At 38.1% G+C, this 17,877-nt stretch overlaps 1 protein-coding gene across 1 annotated transcript; it reads right to left on the bottom strand.

Moving 5' to 3' along the window:
- Positions 1-4,297: 4,297 nt before the first annotated feature.
- Positions 4,298-17,864, bottom strand: SHPK (sedoheptulokinase). The gene is made up of 7 exons (XM_072431134.1): positions 17,695-17,864; positions 15,049-15,190; positions 12,829-13,012; positions 11,182-11,334; positions 10,029-10,204; positions 6,869-7,069; positions 4,298-5,292 (listed from the first exon to the last, which is right to left on the bottom strand). Exons 1-7 carry the CDS (start codon positions 17,857-17,859, stop codon positions 4,907-4,909), a joined length of 1,407 nt encoding a protein of 468 aa, XP_072287235.1. The 5' UTR covers positions 17,860-17,864; the 3' UTR covers positions 4,298-4,906.
- Positions 17,865-17,877: the final 13 nt, after the last annotated feature.

Raw genomic sequence — 17,877 nt, 5'->3', positions numbered from 1 at the left:
GTGACTGCAGGGTTTCCCTGTGACGTCAGTGCATGCGTCGGTGCGGGCGGGAGGAGCGGCAGGAAATTTAAATAATTTTGTATTGGATTCAATACAAAATAGCTGCATAGAGTCCATACAAAGAAATCATTATATAATCTTTATAAAATTATAATATCTAAATATATATATTACATGCTACTGTACAGTTGTATTACAGGTTTCTGTATTTTTTTAACAGATTTTTGTGTTTTTTTATTTACAGTTTATTATAAAATTTAATAAATATTGGACATATTTCAGTGAGCTATGCCTAAGAATTACAGGTCTACAATGTAAAATAAATTTCCACGCAAAACAATGTAATGCTTTTTGCATGAAAATACAGACGGAATTAGAATGCTAGGGGGGTTAAAGGTTGTCATCTAACATTCTAATCTATTTTAAATATGCAACAAAGTAAAGTTAGCCTAATAGTCTATTCAGATACCTCCTTGTATTGCATATTACTATTTACTTCTTTTTTCTTTTTCCCACACTAGAGGGAATGCAATAGTGCTATGTAGCTTAAAGTAAAGATGTTAATTTACTCTATGCTTTCTTTATATGTTCCATCTGTTCATTTCTCAGAAGAACAATGTTAACAGAAGTCCTCCAGCAATCCTTCTTTTTTCTTTTAGCATTGGCTTGCTGATTTCTCCAAAAGTCTGCAGAAATTTTGGAGGTAAATCATGTAATAGTATTTGTACTTTTGATGAAGTGCTTTCCAAAATGTCTATATTGGTTAAGTGACCCTGTCACTAAATTAGGATAAATGATGCCAGTTGCAGAAATCTTAATAACTTACCACTTATGATTGTGTTAGATGTCTGCATTCCCCACATGGCTGTGATACTAGTGAATCCCAAAAGGAATCCATTGAATGGATCCACAGTACAGAGCAGTAGACACAATCATTTGATACACACAGAGGTGTAGAATGCTGAAGTTTCAGGCCACCAGTGTAGTTCTTAGAGCAGATCTATCAACACATTTTTATTATTATATGTTAAAGCTAACCCTTTTGTATATTGAAAAAATTTGTTTTTTAATATTTTTTAAAAAATTGTTTCTTTTTTATTTTTTTGGGGAGGACCCAAAGAAATGTTCGCTTTCCTGCAGGCACAGTAAGATAGGCACTTTTATTTTGTATATTTTTAGGAAGACATGCCACCCAATTTCGTCACTGCACAGTGTAAGATTGGGTGCTGTCGGCAGAGGCGAAAAGAAGATGGCTGCAGTCTGTGCCCGAAAGAAGATGGAAGCCTGGACGCCACAGGGATTGGATCTGTGTTAATTAGTTTTTTTGTGAAAGTTCTACTTTAAAGAAAATGAGGATTGGTAAATAAAATATATAAATAAATAATCTAAATAAAATACAATAAATAAATAAATGGGAAAAGTACAACAGAGCAGTAATATATATAATACACTAGTAAAGTGACAAAAATTGGTGGGATGTTGCAAAAAGCTTGACAATTCTCCTGAATATAAGTGTAAATTCAGGTTTCAGAAACACAGACAGGGATGTCAATCAAAAAGGACTAGTTGTGGCCAGGTGCTGATTGACAATCTACATTATGGTGAATCAGCCATCATTTCATTTGAAGGAGAGTAATGAGGTCAGAGGGACAGGAAGTAATGAAAAATCTCCCTAATGAAGGCACACATAGCAACAAAAATACTTTTTTTTTTAACAAGATACGTTTAACGTAATAAGCCCACCTATCTTTTTTTGTATAGCTGTCTGTCATGATACTTGTCTTGGTTTAACAAGATAGCCTTATAGACAACAATAAATGAATGCCTGACAATATTATTATTATTATTATTATCAATAAACAGTCTTGATACAGCATCAACATATTACCTAGCGCTGTACAATAAATAGGGGTTGCAAATGACAGACAGATACAGACAGTGACACAGGAGGAGAGGACCCTGCCCCGAAGAGCTTACAATCTAAGAGGTGTGTATTCTCTCTTTCCTATAGCTTTACCATTAGGACAGAAAAGAAAATCTCACAAAGAGACATAAAAAATAAACCTGCCCATCTCAATGTAAAACTAGTGATATTTTGTAATACAACCAAAATCTCATGAACTACCTTTACCCCACCCATAGGACAATGTTGTCAGACATGTACTAGTTACATGTACTGATTTACAAGATGAACTACCCAGAAGGCATCTATGCATTTATAGAATGACAATGATTCATTTCACATTTATTAAATTTTTTTATACATATTATCTGGATTTAGAGTTACTAGTATGAGCCTGAATGTAGTATGTTATTTTAGAATAATTTAGATTCTTCCCATATAATTTGCAGTAAATATAAAATAGTGGCTTTGTTTTTTTTCCTTTGCTGTGAAGTCTGAGAGAAGCTGACCACATATTTGTTGAGGGGAAAAAACATCTAATATTTACCACCAAATCATGTGACAGCCAACAGTAATTGTGGTTGCTAAGTGCCTTTTAAGGTCCTGCAATCAATTCAGCAGGGAGATGGAGTGGAAATGTTTTTTTCTTCTGTTAAATCAAAATAATATTAGTGGCTAAGGCATGTGACTATGAAATAGGAGAGAAGAGCTCAAATGACACAGAGGGCAGAAAAGATTATATTACCAGCTTTGGCAGCTGGAGAATCAGAATGTAAAGTGAAACTCTGCCGTCACCCTAAAAACACAGCTGGATCCCAAGTGCTTATAATCCATTTAGATCTATGCTGTGGGTTATTGTTATGGGTATAATCTATGGAGAGGTACCCACCTTGGGCATGATGCTGTGAGGGGTGCAGCCTGTGAGGGGGGCATGTCCTGCCTCTGCAACACCCAACCATTGTGCAGGCCGTTCAAACCGATAGCTCAGTCCTGCAGATTATACTGATAGGTCACAACTCTATATTGTATAAACTCATGAATCCATAATACACACCGCACCTCACAGGTTTATACACAAATGAATACAGCTCCGTAATCATTAATATATGGTTACATTTATATTTAAATGCAAGCAATGGAAATACCTGACCTGGTATCAGCCTCTTGCAGTACCTGTAAAGCCGGACTTGAGGACGAGAAGAAGGAGCAGTACAAAAACCCAATCAGTTCATGTCATTCAGAGAGTTACAGAGAGACGAACTCATCTGTGTTCTGCTTTCTCCTTTCATTGTCCAATCACAGGTTGGGGTGAATCCACAATAATATGGGCTCAGAGGAAGTGAGGAAAATGGTGCAGGCAGAAACAAATGACTGTGATGTATATTTCTGGAGTGAAAATCAATGTTGCTGCAAAAAAGTTTTGTCACTTCAATGGATTTGTTTTTATGTTGTTTTTTTATTTTATTTGTTTTTATGTTGTTATTTGTGGCTTTGGTTCTGCTTTACCTAAATCTTTAAGTGTCTCTGTTTCCTATAATACCAATCACATCCAGATGTTTGAGGCACGGTCAAAGCTGATTGGCAGTTGTTGTAAATTTCTGGCATTTTTCCTATCAGGTTATGTTAGAAACAATAAAGACAATGGAGCATCCCAAAAACACATGTTTATAGGACCATCAGAGACAAGAGGGACAGAGGGGAACAGATGCAGTGCAGTACTATTTAATTATAAAAATGAAGAAATGGCTGTTTTCTGTCAGTATATTAATTTCAATTTTGAACTCTGTCTAAATTAACTGCAGTGTAGTATTATGTTGTTCAGAATGTTGTACTGTGCCATACCATTTAAATTGCAATAGTCTTTCAATGAACAATAATGTAGCAACCCAACTACATGAAATGTTCCAATATTACAAAAAGGAGTTCTAGGAAAAGATGTGGACTGAATACAGGGACATAGCAATGTTGTCTACTGGTACTGTCTACTTTTTGGTAGATGTTGGAGAGTTGCTATTTATTTTTCCCAGGTACCCCAGGATGGGATTTGTTTTACAGTTGCTAGGTTTGAAAATGTTTTTTTATTAAGGCTTTTTATTAAGTAAAAACTGAACACTGTACAAAAATGGAGACAGGGAATACATAACACAAAATTGTTTGGTGGTGTGCAACCTATTACAAGGGACCACTGAGAAGGGTACACATGAAAAAGGAGTGGTATTTGAGGTACAGTTTTGAGTCTGCTGGGGCTGCTGATGTCACATCAATGATAGCAGCTTATGGCTTTGGATGTCTACATATGGGAGGTTTACTGATAAATAATATGCCTAAATTCATTATACACATGTAACCCAATAGGAAGACTTTTGATGAAATAATTAGTCTGGTGACACGCTCTTTAAATACATTTTTTATCTTGTATTTATATAGCACCAACATATTACACAGCTCTTTACAAAGTGCATAGTCATGTCACTGTCCCACAAAAGGGCTCACAATCTAATGTTATATGTCAATCAATATGAAAGACTTATGAATAATTTCAGGGAAAGCCAATACCTACCACTATTGGAAGGAAACAAAGGGAGAACATACAAACTCCATGCAGATAATATCCCAGCCAAAACATGAACCTGGCAAGAGAGCTAGCCACTAAGCTACAATGTCGCTCATAAATGCATGAGTTAGTTTACCTCTGTTTCTTAATTTTCTCACAATGCGTACTGTAGTCAAGTTCTATTTTATCATAAATTCATGAATTCTATGTAAGGCACTGAATAATGAAAATAACAGCTGAACAAGATAACATTAGCCTTGTGAATCTGGGAAGCTGATAGAATGCATGCGACAGAAAAAAAACCCAAAGAAAATATCAACAGTTATAAGGTCTGAGATTTGATATTGCAAAACTGGACTTGCTTTAAAGCGTGAAGACATCCAACTTCCCTTAATTAAAATCAATTTAAAAAAAACATGAAAGTAAAGAAATACAGTTGTACTTCTCCATTATCTCATGATCATAGCAGCACCTACAGCAGAATCCACATCCTTTCCATAGACTACAGGAAAAGAAAACACTTTTTCCACCTCCTGCTGCAACACCGCATTCCTCGCCAAAGCGCTGCCACTTCCAATGATGCGTTTAATGCCAGCTTCCTTTAACCTCTCTGATGGAAGCATAGAATGAATGTTCACAATAAGCCCACGACACAGAGCTCTAGTCACATGGCCTAGTGACAGGTTAGCAGGTGAGATGTTTGACACAGAAGCCACTCGGTCTGGAGCGTGCCTCTCACCAAACAAGGTTGGAGAGATTGTAAGTTGAGTCTCGTGATCAGATGAAGCCGCATTGATCAGCTGGGTGTATATGGCAGAATCAGATGCTTCCAGACCTGTAAAGGTAAAACAAGATAATTATCTCTGTCCACCAAAGTTTTATCAGGATACCATTTGGAAACAATGATGTGTGTTGCCAATTGTGTTATATACTTCAGTAAACCTTAAACATTTCCTAAGGGAAAAATGTAAAGGAACGCTAACGTTTATTCTGACATTTACCCTAAAAAGTGTTTACATCATAATTGTGTTTTCCAATCCTCCCATATATTGGTTATCGTTCTCTTCTGGCTGCTGGGTTCTTTCTCTCAGGTGGAACAAATGTTATCAAAGTTTAAATAACACACATGTCCTTGGAGTTCAACCATAGCACCAAAACCTCTACTCCATAAATAATATGAATACAAGGCTCAGGGTTAACAGGTCAAACTACCTGACACCTAAAACTGATCATATAACCATATAGAACATGAGGTGCGTTACTTACAAGTAGTTTCACCAATTCCCTAAGTGGTGCATTTTGTTTCTACATGTGTGTTCTCCAGTGTTGACCAAACAACATCTTCAGCCTTGCTACCACTTATATTGGGGAACTGGGGCAAAAATAAAAATTACAATTTAAAAAACAGGACAGTAGAGCATCTCAGCTTGAGACCTAGAACAAGAGACAGGCTCATGAATGCTCCTGGTGATACATTTTCGAACATCAATCCATTTGCAGCCTCTCCTGATCTTTACATAGGCAACCTCACCTTCTCCAAACGGTTATGTTTGTGTCACACTCATGGTGTAAAAGGGCATGATTGGCATCTCCTGGGCGCACAGCAAACTGCTAGGGGCAAAGCACGCTGCAGGAAAGGAGATTTGCATGCAGCCACAGGGCAAACAAAAATGTGGTCATGAACAACTTGCCTTGTACTGGTAGGTAACTGGTTTCTGCTGAAATTAATTATATCACTGCTTACTGTGGGTTGGAAATAGCCCTTAATTTGGAAGTGATTTCCGCACTGGAATCTTCTGAGAGGCAAATATGCCATCATTGGTCCTGTTCAACCAACCAAACCAATCCTCATCTGACCCTAACTGAACCTTTCTTGGTATTGTTAAATCTCTGAAATGTGTTTTCTTATGTATGAAGTAGAGACCAATAAAAGTAGAGAAAGCAATTGTTAGGCTAACATACAGTAAGTACATATTCTGATATTCATAAAATTTAGAGTTTCACCGCTAAAACCACTCAGCCCTGTAAAGTATCCTCGATGTAATCTGTACATAGAGAACAAGCCACAATAAGATACAGTTTTCACAACAGAGACCAGGAAATTTATGAAGCCTTGAAAGGACATAATTTATATAATTGTGTTAGTTTCTTTTAATTTACCAGCAAATTTCAGTTTTTATGACAGGGTTATGTACAGAAGAAAGCCAAGTGCTGAAAGCTGAAAAAAAAAGCAAACAGTCTTGGATACAGCAAGAAAATGACAGTTCTTGCTTTATGTACATTTTACAGGATTGCACAGGTTCCCTCATACCTTATGTCTTTGTGCTAAAGGGAGTAGAGACATGTGAAATACTTGCAGCTGCCAAAACGAATGATAAGATTATATGCTGTACATAGTAGAATAGCCATACCTAGGTCAACCATCCACTGGGCCAGCATCCTGACAAAGGAGGCAAAAACATTTCCACCGTTTAGAGATGCAGCTACTGCTAGGTACCGGTTGTTCATGTATGGGAAATATGTCACAGCTTCTGTAGGTCTGGGGTGGTCTTCAGGCTGGAATCCTTCTGGCATGGAAAACGTCAGCTGAGCAGAAGTGCTAATATTGAGGACTTTTGGAACAAAAGGAAATATAAAAAGCCAATGACGAAAGCAGAAAAAAATAGAACAACATGTATGCTAAAACTCTGTGCCTCTGTATAAATGAAAAGCAAGTTACTAATATAGATTTTTTGACAAGAAAAATTAAATAAGTAACACATTTTTGATCTTTTCAATTTCTGATAAAATACACTTCTTTGAATCACTCTGGGCCTCCAATAGCACAGTGTTACTTGTTGTGTATAGCCTGAAATCCATCATACTTTCTTGGTATACCAGCAGTGGTACCCAATGCATGGAACAGTACTGTGATGCAGGATTCCCTGACATTTGTTTGCACAGATGTCTTGGAAAGTAGATGAAAAAATAGATATGTACACAGACAAAACACTGAAGTCCAACTAGAATTTGTATGGCCTTACTGTGGCCTGCAAGTTGGCAGCTGAGAATCACCGAAATAGATGCAGCATTATCAACAAACAGAACCGACATTGTATATTTATACTGTATTGTTTTGAAGGTGGGATTTTAGCACATGGTACCACATCCCCATTTTATATAAACAAGTAAACTGCGAAATGCATCAAGAATGCATTGGAGCCTTCTCATTTACTATTTTGCTATTTATATTGATTTTCTTTTTAACTGTGCTCATAATAAATGACGTGTTTATGTAAATAAATTGTTGTAATTGAATTCACATCTACACATTATTTCCACTTGGTGAAAAAAAAACAACTTTGTAAATTTATACTTAGTTTTTAACAGTTACAGTCAGATAGAACTATTATTTACCAAGCATACTACAACTACTATTGCCATGGTTGATTAGACATTTATACACCTAACAATTGGGGGATAAGGCATAACAACTCTCAATGACTACTGACATCCAACAATACGGACAGTTAAAGAAAGGCTGCTATAAAAAACTTCCTTCTGAAACCAAAGTTGCCTGGCTGCATCACTAGCACAAATGTGCAGATCATAAAAATTACAGTCTGAATACATGACTACTGCATAACATTAATCTGCATACTTGTTTCAGGCCAATGTCCTAAAGTATTGAAGCCACAGGATTCGGAATGATAGCTACAAAACCGATCTATCAAATGGGGAGCCGTACATCATACACTTTTATTTGCTCACTGCATTCCTCTTAGTAAGGAGAGAATATGTGAATTCTTAAAAAAAATGTTCATTAGTATGTAGTAAATATAAAATGTAATGCAGCATCCATTAAGGGTTGACACTGTTGCCTTCCAAATGCCTCCTTATCTAGAAGTCTGGCCAGTGCAAGAAAACAGACACACACTGGATACAATGTGGTACCTGGCATTCATATGTATGAGACCTTGTAAGTGGGGAGATGAGCCAGGAGGCATTCAATAGAAAGTGCAGAAGGACTGAATGAGGGTTCAATCACATCTTTTATTTATGGCCAGCCTAAAGAGACTTTGCCAGGGAAGAACAATGAAGACTGCTATTGTTGACCTCCTGCTAGTGTTGGTATTCCTTATAACTATTACCTCAAGGTCAATTGGCTCAGAAAGCACTGAAGCCAAAGCAATAGAAACACAGCCAAGAAAATAGTTTTATTTTTTTGTGGAGCATTGGATACAGCAGTCTCCATAATCCTTCATGACATTTTTCCTTTAATAGCTGACCCTGTATTATGCAGCCATCAAATATGAGCCTAGACAATCTTTATGATTCAATACACACAGGAATATTGATGTGTGGAAATATTCTACATCTATCTCACAATAAAGAGAATGATTAGTAATAGCTATTGTTTAGCATAAAAGGTTAAAAAGTGCACTGCCCTGGCTTTAAATCTAACTTAAATATCTTTGCATATGATATGAGCCTATGAGATCAGGAACCCTGGACATCATCACTTTTATAAGCAGAATCTTTCCAGGAATCTAAAGTAAGTGGTACCATTTGGGTACCAAGCCAGATGTCATCATGCTAAACATTCCATGTCTTGTCTGGTATCTTTAATGATTTCCTGTAGACATGGATGCAGCTCAGTACATGTGGCTTTTAAAGTGACATCCTGGCATGCCGCCATTACTGCAATGAAAATAAACTGTTAATTGTGCCAGGCAGACAAATGTCTGTATTGTGTACCTTGTAATTATTCTATTTTTCAGAATTATTTTTGCAAATGAAAAAATAAATGCAGCAACTGGAAGTTGCTTTAGGGATAACTTCAGAGCTGTATGTTTAATTCTTTTATGAGTGACCACCATGGACAGTTCTGTGCTGGACACATGCCACACCTATCTTATGTTAATCGTAGACACTATAAAAAAGGTGGATACAGATATAATTAATAATAGAAAAACATACATTATATATACAATAAATTATTTATACATTGCATTTATAAAGAAAAAACTACCTATATAATTACAAATTATTACATCAGACCACCCAAAACTAGTATTTTAGTTAGTTAGGTTAGGGAAGGGCTGGCCAAGTATCTACCAAAAGTAGTGAACTGGTAGACTGGTATAACTTTTTGGAAATCTGAGAGTGCCCGGGGGTTTATCAGTATTAGGAACTAGTTCTAATAGAGGGGTTGCCTTTCTTTTGGTGATTCTTCTTAAAACACCTACTGATACTGAATGGCACATGGCAGTGTTCAACTCAGAAATTTTTTAAACTGTAGACGGATGGCAGCCACCCTGGCAGCCAGTTCAGTAAGCACCTAAAAAAAGCAGGGTGGTTACTGAAAAGTGCCGGGTGGTGCACCCAGCTAAAAGGCGCTGGGGAGATCACTGCATGGACAGGTATTAGCATGACAGGTGGCATCACATTTTACCCCCTGATACGCCTGTTGTTTTAGCCTAATGTGCTTAAGTAAAATGGAGGGGCAAACATTTTTTTTAATAAAATAACCCTCCTAATGTTAAAATTGTGCATGAACTTGGCATTATTTCATTAAGCCTCTGTCATCACCTGCATCTGTGTTTTCAGTTGCAGAAGAAAAGACTGAGCACTGAAAGTCTCCCAGTGACACTCCAACCTCTGTCCCTTGTGGAATTCCACACCAGTCATAGGAAAATTTCCCTGCTATGCATCCTGCATCTACAACAGAAGGAAGCAGAGAAACGGGGAAGCCCTGATCTTGTAATCTAAAAGAGAAACAAAAAAATGCATGTATTACAAACTAATTATCTAAAAATGCACAATTGGTTTTACAAAACTACTAAAATAAAATTATTTCAAAATGTTACTATTTAGGGTCCATGCAATTCTTATATAGGCTATGCTGTAATTGAGTTAAGTGCTGAACTTAAAGCAGGGGTCCATAATTGAGGAGGACTGCAACTAGGCGACGGTTGATGGTTTCACCATTTGTTTTTTTTTACAGAAACCTCGCCAAGCATTTAAAAGCCACACTAAAAAGATCACTTGCTGATCCTAGGTCTTTTGTGAACACTATATATAAAGCGACCTATATAAAATGGGGGGGGGGGGGGAATAACCCATAATCTTTAAAACCACTGTTATCCTTTATAGCTTAGGCCAGGAAATGGTCCATGCTAGATAGTAAACAATAGGCCGCAAGCAGCAAATGCAGTACGTACCCTACTGGCAATGAAGGCTAAAATACTGCATGTTCGAACCTTCAGTTGGCCACTGAACTCTGTATTTTGGTAGTGTGTTTATACTCCACAAGAGGCATTTGGGTACAAAAATGAAAAGCAGGCTGCTATTTCTATACTGAATTATGATCTAATTGCAGCTTTAGTTTACAATGCATGTTCACAGTAGAGAATACTTTTAATTATGTTTTAAAGCCTGGAGCATTTTAGTTTGTTCTGTTATCAAAGTAAATTTTAATTCTGCAAGGCATAATTTTTTTAGATGAATAACTGGTAAACATTCACCTTGAACAGAAATCACATGCAAGGAAAAAAACAGGATTTTGCTTGCATCCAATTGGATAGATGAGGTCAGCTTCACCTTATTCACTAAGCTAAATGAATTATCCATCACTGTGACAATTCATTGTACATTCCTTTAGTAAATCAACCCCAAAGTCCAAAAGATTGAAAGTGAATACCTCTAAATGCTACATACAGTTCTACCATAATAATTCACTTACATGTCAACATTCCAAGTTTTGGTCCTGGTGTTAAAATATCCCCAACTAGCTGCATTATGAACAGACATTACAGGTGTCTTCATCCCGCACAGCATAGAAACGACGTAGTCCTGGATTGTCCCTGCCACGTCATAATCACGTAGGAAGTCCGGTCTGCCCAAAAGTATGAAAGTGTCAGTATAATACCGAGTATGCTTTCGTATTTTCATCAATTTACACATGTACACATAAACACATAACATACACACAACATTGCACATGTTGCAAACTCGAATCTACTGTAGCTTATCATAGCTCATCAGTCCTTAAAATGTGAGGATGAGAGAAAATATGGTATTTTTCTATCAAAACATCCATGATAGCCTAAATCCAAAAGCCTGTCAGCATTGTGGCTGTAAGGTAAAGTGCTAAGGATGGCTAAGGAGAGATGTGATCAAATATACCCATCCATGAAGCTATTATTTTTTTTGATATTTTTATTGGCAAGGCAAGACAAAAGGTACAAAACAGTGCAACAAAATGTGAATAAAAATAATAAGTAGTCATATCATTCACAATTTCCATAACATCAGTATACAGATAAACAAGTATCAGAATTTAGTACATTCAATGTAACACATGGAGCTAATATTACCATTTCAGATCATATCTGCTTTAAATCAGAGCGATAGATGAAAGGTATCCAATCAGATAACAAACATTTGGAATAATAGACACACTATTTGTTTCCCAAGCTGCTGCTTCTACTATTTGCATTCTGTACACTAAATCTGTCATATTGTGCCTACTCTACGAATGGCCAATGTTACTGTAGACCAGGCTACAGGCAGCAAAGCAAAAGTTTCTGACAGCCTGATGTACCTATGTGTGACTTTTCAAATATTGGCAAATATAAGCTTTAAATTAAAAATCCACAATTTAGAGTTGATTAAAGTTTAAATACAAGGATATGGATCTTTATTTAAGCTATAGGACTGTAGAATTGATATTTTATTGGAGTCATCTCACAGTAAGTACAGCCAATCTAATTTAAGCAACCAATTTTTTGGCCTTTGACCAGAAATGGAGAGACGGAACATGTTGGTATAAATAGAAAGTGCACTAGTAGTGTTGTATGAACAAACAACTCAAACAATCTGACTAGGAACTCCCTATCTGTGCTGGGGATTAGCCGGTGTATCCCAGAAATGGAAAGGTGGAATATCATACATGTGAGCGATGTTTTGATCAAGCTTTTGATAACTTCTGATCAGGTAGCAAAGCATCAAACTGGCTGTAAGTCTGCACATGGGCTTACTCTCACAAAAAATGTAGAACATTGAGATGGTGTGTGAGCTTTATAAATTGAGCTCTATGCCTGCTATCACCCATATTAACCCTTTGAGTTTGTGATTGGAGCCCCACCTAGGCTAAGCCCCACTTGGCTACACCCTGTACAATAAGAGTGCTCTGGCAGTAAAATGGGACAAATTTATTAGACAGGAAAATGGCAACTGGCATGGTTTAGACCCTAAATTAGGAAATTCAGGCCCCAAGTCACAAGCTCTTTCACATATCTAAAATGGCTGATGGGGTTGTTAAGAAGCGGATATCCAGAATTGGGAAATCAATGTTAGATTTAGCAGAGATCTGAATAACATGTATTACCTGTTCTTTAAGTACCAAAATATTGTAGCACAACCAAAGCCTGATGCCACGCTGAGATGAGACAGTGGTGGTGGTAAGGAAGACAAGAACTCAGAAGTACATCGTCCATCTTCCCAGGTAATGAGACGGCTGACTTCTCCAGGTTCAAAGAATCGCAGATTTTCACTGTTAATCCAGTGGCATCCTTTTAGAACAGAGGATTTCAGGTTTAAAGCACACATGTAAAGGGACAGTAAGAAATCAAATATGAAAATCACAGTGAGGGGCAATACACGGTTTAATCGCAAACAATTTTTATATACAAGAACCACAGAAATCTCTGCAATCCTGACATGAGGTAAGGAAAGCGTTGTATTTGTGTTGTCTCCTCACCCTTTACAGCAGCAATTCTCAACAAGGGATCTATCTAAAGCTGCGTACACACGGCAAATTTTTCTCGTCCGATAATCGGTAACGGCCAATTATCGGGCGAAAATCTGCCGTGTGTACAGTCGGTCGTCGTCCATCGTCCGACGACCGTCCTGGCGGATCCATGGACGATGGACGATGACCGATCCTAATGAAAGGGAAGGGGAGAGCGCGCAGCAGGGTGCCGCTCCGTCGCTCTCCCCCTCCCCTCTCCATAGAGCATGAACGGTGCTGTATGTACAGCATCGTTCATGCATCGTGCAGTCTTTTCTCGTTGGAAAGGATCGTGAAAGATCCTTTCCAACGAGAAAAATTGCAGGTGTGTACGCAGCTTAAGGATCCTCCAGAGGTTGCTGGGGGCTGCTTGAACAATAAGAAATTTGTACCGCTTAGGACAGTTTAAGTGACACCAATGATGTTTTTGGCTATCTGTAAGGGTTACATTCTTCCCACTGACCAGCAATGTAAGAGGAATTCTTCCTACTGACCACCACACTAATGAACTGTGAGCTGTAGATAGAGTAATTAGGGGCCCCTTCAAGGAACAGAATCTATTGATCAGAGCAGCCTTCTTAATGCCAAGGAAGGGCTATGTTTAAGAATTTAAGGAGTCTCGGGAACAAATGACCTAATTTAAGAGTGTGAAGATTTTGTCCTAAATCATTTTATATTGTGCAGGCCTATTTCCAAAATATTTATATTTGTCTTATGTTTTCCATGTTTGACACTTCAGCTCAAAGCTTTTCTCAGTATTTTGGAGTCCAAGGCAGTAGAATGCCCCATAACCCCCTCCCCAAAAAATAAATAAATACAATTTAAAGTTATACAGAAAAAAGAAAAACAAACACATCAATTTATAAAACATACATGCACATTTACCCTTGTATACATACACTGCACACTCATGCATTCAAACACAAACCCCACATACACACTGAAACACAATAAACACTGCGTCCTTCACCTCACCTGCCAGGATATGTGTCTCCTCTCATACACTCTACACCTCTGCCCCAACTTCCAGCCTCCTCTTCCCCTTCCACACAGAAAGCAGGGACACCTCTACTGGGTCAGTATCTAGGCATGTATGCTTCACAATAACAGTGCCATTTGCGCCCTCACCACAAGGTGACCTCCTAGACACTCGCCTTGGTGGCCTCCTAGACACTCGCCTTGGTGGCCTCCTAGACACTCGCCTTGGTGGCTCGCCTTGGTGGCCTCCTAGACACTTGCCTTGGTGGCCTATGCCTTGAAATGGCTCTGGTTCGGTGTCAGAGGTCACATTCAATATGACAGCTACTCTGTAACTGAGAAAACTAATGCTAGGCATATACTATACAGTGTGATTATTGACTGATATTTTATTGATAAAACAACCAATTTAAATCAAATCTGGTATAGGTATTTGATATGCCATCCACTCATTTAATAACTGAGCTGGGTTATGATGGATTTCACATCTATGTATCACCACCTTCCTTAAGCTCCTTTTCCAGAAGTTGAATCTTTGGTCATTCTGATTGTCCAGACCGGGATGACATGAAGTCCATTCACCCCATGGGATGCCGGGATTTTTTACCTGGCATATCCTGCACTGAGCTGCGTATGCTTAAACCAAAAATTTGTGAACAGAGAAATATGATTTATTCCGGAAGGAACATTACTTGTTCATTCTGCCTGCTCACAAAGCTTCAATGCAGAACATGTTAAATTGTCTTGATGGATTTGATGTTTTTCTATAATTGATTACAGATATCGTTCAGTGTACGGCCAACTTTGTCTCCACCTGATAGCTCTTCATGGATACTACACCTTTGCTTGACTTCCAGAAGACGACCCCATGCATCTGTCCAGACACTCCTATGCGGCACACCTTCTTCAGCTGCTCCCTGGGTAGGGCCCTCAAGCAATCATTTAGGGCCCTTATTATCAGGCCGACATCTTGTTCCTTCCCCTGTAAAGAAATAATAAATGACATTATACTTCCATGGAGGGGCCTTCACCGAATAATTATTCTTTCCTATCACTTGCTCTATTTCATCTGTAATCAAATGCTAATTACTAAAATTTAACTCTTTGCCTGCTGCAGCATTATTATTATTATTTTTAATTTTCCACTGAACATTTATTTTAGACATAAAAATTACTTTAATTCCCCAAAACATGATATATTTCCTGAGAGCAGAGAGTCTGGAGAATGTAAAGATGATAGTGGACAACTATTGTCATATGTCATAAAACATTCTAGCAAGTGTCATATTTATATTTACATTAGAAAATACACGCAGATATTTTACATACATAAATTCACCCAACTTTTACTGGAAACACGCATATTGTTCATCATGGATTCAGTTAAAAAATGTAGAAATCATAAAATTAATTCATGCATTTTCTAACTGAATTCAAAATTATGTAAATTCTACAAGTTGGGTGAAACCATTAGGGCTCTATTTATAAATCAGTGAATCTGACATTCCCTTGTGGGAATCTTCCAGCTTTGTGTATTTCAATGCCAGTAATTGATTTCCAAAAGGGAATGATTCCCTGCTTCATAAAGAGATTCTAATAATTAGATCCAAAAATAATTTATATTCCTAATCTAAAAGATAAAACTAAATGACCCTAAAAATGTCACATCTTATATTGTCCCTGCCCCCCAACTTGTGAAATATGAGGACATTACATTTGTCCAGAAGTAGCACTTTAAAAACCTTTACAGATCACCAGTTAAAGTGAACTAAAGTTCCACTTTGGAAATTTGATCAGGCAGGGCGTTATCACAGGACAGTATGTTGCATAAAACATACTTACCTGTCCGATCAATGTCCTCTGTTAAATTCGCAATCTGAGGACATGCGGAGTATCCAGGCTTCTTATACAGCTCGGTACTTGGATCCCTGGCACGATTTGGCTTCCGCTGTGGCTGCTGGGACTAAACGAACTCCTGCAAGGGAGGTCCAGCTAATAAAGATTGAAAACAGGAACACAAAAAGAAGTTGATGGATCCTGCAATGAGGACAGGTGGGTATATTCTGGGGAAATTTCTTCCCCTTTGAGTGACACACAGCTCCTAGTGCATGCGCGGTTTGGAGTCGGTAAATTTAGTGGACTGTGAGCTCCAAAAGGTTGGTGACCACTACCCTTAAGGGTCTGCCTGATCACATTTTTTTATTAAAAAAGGGCTTGAGTTCTGCTTTAGGTTAATAGCCTGGTATTTATACTCTTGGGCTAGCCATCCTGAGCAAACCATGCCAGTCCCAGGACCTAAAAGTTGCAGAAGAGTGAGATCAATTCTCTTTTAGATCGTTGTCACACAAGAAGTGTCACAGATTGGAGATTCCCCTTCACTTCTTGGTTACAGTTTGGGTTTTGATTCACTTTTTGTCCCCAGGATAAATATGAAATTATTTTCCCTCTGGGAACTCATCTGTTACATCCAAACATTTTACCTAATGATATGTATAGAATCATGGGGCTGTCATCACTACCACATTAGGCAAGCAGATTCACTGCAAATTTCATTTGTAATCAGTTCCTATGTTAGTAGCCTGCAGATCACAGGTCAGACGGAACATGTCTTCATAGGCTCCATTTACATGGCAGTGAATCTGACATTCACAGAACATTCCTTAGTGGGGAATCTATTACTGCCACTGAAAACCTTCCCTCCACTGGGGAATGTTTCAGTGAATGTCAGATCCATTACTTTATAAGACCACAATGAATTAACTGTATATCTAAAATTACATTTATTTTTTTTTGGATAGCAAAGGAATAAAAAAAACAATTAGGGCTGTTTTGCCATCTGTGCGTTATTGGGGAGATTGCACTTCACTTCCTGTTGTGTAGACACAACAGGAAGTGAGAGGATATGCCCTTACAAAGTTGTCACAGGAACAAGTGTCCTCCTTAAAAGATCTTCTCATTGTTTCTGTCCTGGTTGCAATTAAACACGTTGGATTTACCTAAGTAATCAGAACACTTAGAAGGATTGTTTTGGGGGTTGGCAAATTCAAAAGGCAATAGGTGGCTATAAAAATATGTTTGTTTTCTCTTTTTCCACAAAACCAAGCTTGTTGAATTATTTCACTCATTTCTTCTTCCTAAATCGCCTCTGTAAAAAAATCCATGAAAACGAAGCAAGGGAGAGGTGTCATGTAGCCCCAGCACACTTCCTCTATTAGGGTGACAACACTGCTACTTTGACACAGTGCAGTGAGTGAGTGTTGTCACCCTAGACAGGAAGTGAGTGACCAGGATCACCAGAAAACTTATATCTCTATCACCATATCTAAGGACTTTGTTAGTTGCAGAATAGATTACATTTTTCTTGGGTTTGGATACACGTTACATGTTAGCATAGAATATAAATCTATAATAGGGGTGTCCAGCATAGGGCTGGCTGTTGTGGAACTACAATTCCCAGCAGACCCCTGGAGCTGTGACCAGTCTCACCTGAGCCCCACATTCACTCTCCAGGCCAGCCCTGGTGTCTGTGCTGTTACTATGGAGAACATCTCCACTCCTAGGCTCCAGCAGCACGGCCTTCACAGAGCTAGTGCCCACATCAATGCCAAGAACTAAACTGCGGCCATCCAGCTCCATGGTCACGTGACACATGTCAATGTCCCATGACTG

This window comes from Pyxicephalus adspersus, chromosome 1 (assembly GCF_032062135.1).
Source record: "Pyxicephalus adspersus chromosome 1, UCB_Pads_2.0, whole genome shotgun sequence".
In the NCBI taxonomy this organism is placed as follows: domain Eukaryota; kingdom Metazoa; phylum Chordata; class Amphibia; order Anura; family Pyxicephalidae; genus Pyxicephalus; species Pyxicephalus adspersus.
Note: the sequence above shows the minus strand (reverse complement) of the source record. Positions and strands in the feature narration are given on the sequence as shown.

Bases quoted from the DNA above. Each gene is read 5' to 3' on its own strand.
- SHPK (XM_072431134.1), bottom strand. From the start codon at position 17,859: ATGTGTCACGTGACCATGGAGCTGGATGGCCGCAGTTTAGTTCTTGGC. The intron at 13,013-15,048 runs GTGTAGTATCCA...CTGTTCTAAAAG, and splicing joins CTTCTGGAAGTCAAGCAAAG to GATGCCACTGGATTAACAGT. The intron at 5,293-6,868 runs GTATGGCTATTC...TTACCTTTACAG, and splicing joins CCAGTGGATGGTTGACCTAG to GTCTGGAAGCATCTGATTCT.